This window comes from Sinocyclocheilus grahami, unplaced genomic scaffold (genome assembly GCF_001515645.1).
Source record: "Sinocyclocheilus grahami isolate Dianchi unplaced genomic scaffold, SAMN03320097.WGS_v1.1 scaffold12727.1, whole genome shotgun sequence".
Taxonomy (NCBI): domain Eukaryota; kingdom Metazoa; phylum Chordata; class Actinopteri; order Cypriniformes; family Cyprinidae; genus Sinocyclocheilus; species Sinocyclocheilus grahami.
The window spans coordinates 18,432-20,392 of record NW_015514573.1 but is presented as its reverse complement, the minus strand read 5'-3'; the positions used below and the strand labels follow the sequence as shown (position 1 = coordinate 20,392).

The 1,961-nt window shown below is 40.6% G+C and overlaps 1 protein-coding gene across 1 annotated transcript in view; it reads right to left on the bottom strand.

Annotated features, from left to right (window-relative positions):
- Positions 1-1,753, bottom strand: part of LOC107578911 (furin-like) — a gene marked incomplete at its 3' end in the record, with an annotated part of 3,849 nt that extends 2,096 nt beyond the window's left edge. The window contains exons 1-5 of the mRNA XM_016264814.1: positions 1,602-1,753; positions 1,384-1,501; positions 1,018-1,197; positions 590-714; positions 22-150 (exon numbers count right to left, since the gene is read on the bottom strand). Of these exons, the coding sequence (XP_016120300.1) occupies positions 22-150; positions 590-714; positions 1,018-1,197; positions 1,384-1,501; positions 1,602-1,716 (667 nt within the window). The remainder of the gene's footprint in view (positions 1-21; positions 151-589; positions 715-1,017; positions 1,198-1,383; positions 1,502-1,601) is intronic.
- Positions 1,754-1,961: the final 208 nt, after the last annotated feature.

Genomic DNA, 1,961 nt, shown 5'->3' with positions numbered 1-1,961 from the left:
GTGTGTGTGTGTGTGTCTTACCAATGCAGATCTGCTGGGTGTCAAAGGTTTTGCAGCTGTTGTTTGAAGGCCGGGTGTAATCGGAAATGGACGGATCTGTGGCACTGGAGCCGGTGCCGTATAAGATGAGGGTGAACTGTGAAAGAACGCCTGTGGAAACGACACTGAACTTTAAAGATGCTTTGATGATCAGCAAAAACACAAATGGCATTCACATCCTTAAATGACTAAACATCCTTAAAACAAGATAAATACATTTGAGAAGCAATTTATGTAAGATATTTAGACTAGAATATATCTTGAATTAAGTTTACTTTTTCTAATCCCACTGGCAAATTGTTTCTTTTCTTGCTTCAAGCATAAATCAAACACAATTTAGAGAGATTTATTCTCAAAACAAGAAAAAACAATTTGCCAGTGGGATAAGAAAAATAAACTTGATTCAAGATTTATTCTCTGAAATGTCTTTTATCTTCTTCCCAACCATTTCCCTTTTTTCAAGTAAATTTATCTTGTTTTAAAGGATGCTTAGATGTTTGCACTGAAAATCTAGACAAAACACTGATTAAGGAAAAGCTTATTGCAGTACCATAATCATTAAGTCCAGCCACATTCTCAATCTTCAGCGTCCATTCTCCCCGAGGGTCCTCGTCCCAGGAGTGTGTGGTCATGAATGCCCAGTCGTTGAACCCTTCGGCTGAGTTATCCTGAGGCCTAAAGACAAACACAAGAGAAAGATATCTCTATACATGTCCGTCTATCTGAGAAGCTTAAACAAGATTGAATACGATGATACAATTAATTGAGTTGAATTTACAATCCAAATAATTATGTTTTATAACAATAATGGGGTGAATTGTGTTTGTATGTGGCCAGACAAGTGCATAATTGTGTTTTCTTGGACATCAGATGTATGTTCTGAGAGCTGATTTCATTTAGAGTCTGTACATGCTGGTGTGCATCGATTATACACTTCCGTTCAAAAGTTTGGGGTCAATAAGATTGATAAAAAAATACCGTGGAGCCAGCAGTGTGGAGCGAGTTCCCAGTGGGCTGATGAGGTGAACAGCCAGGTTTCCTCTGTGGTTATAGGAGAGGGTGAGTTTGGCTTGCACATGCTCCAAAGAGCTCACAAAGTCCAGCTGCCCAGAGCAGGCCTCTACACTTCTGCTGAAGACTAGGTGGTTTCTTATGTCCCTACAACAGAGAAGAATCTAAAATTACACTCAGCAACTAAATGATGAAACGTAATTTTGCTGTCAACTTCATGTGTCTCATTGCCTGTCCATAAATGGTGACCTCTGGCTCCTCAGATAACAGGCATTAGCTATCTGGTGTATTGATGTATCGCCAGTGCAGCATGAGGTGTTTGACCGTCCTTACCTGGGCTCGGTCAGCATATTAATGACACATTTGTGCTGCAGCCCCACGCTGCTCCAGTTCCGGGCCAAAGCGACCATGGCACTAGCATCCAACAGACCATAGCCGTAAGAATGGCTCACTGCCACATTGAGAGAGACAGATGGAAGACTAACAAGGTCAGACATGTCTACTGATTTATAAATAAATGTAGCTCTCTGGTTACGTGAACCATAATTTACCTAATCGCCCCACGCCATTAGTCCTCCAGTCGTTAGTTATTAGGTGGGCGGGACGTGAGGTTCTTACGACGAGATGCAGCATGTCTCTCCAGGTTAGGTTCATGCTGGTTGTCATACGAAAAATGAAAAGTGATAAGAGTATTACATTGCAGCAGGGCCACAGATTTATTTTCATATTCAAATGATAATTTGCACATAATTATCCTCTTGGATGTGACAGGATGTCTTTTTGAAAGACACATAATTAAAGCTTTTCTTTCACCCGAGTCACAGAAAATTGCAAATGGAAATATTCCGTCCTGGGGGCCATGCATCATTTTGTAATTACACAGCCGACGAGGTCTTTTTTTTTTTTTTTTT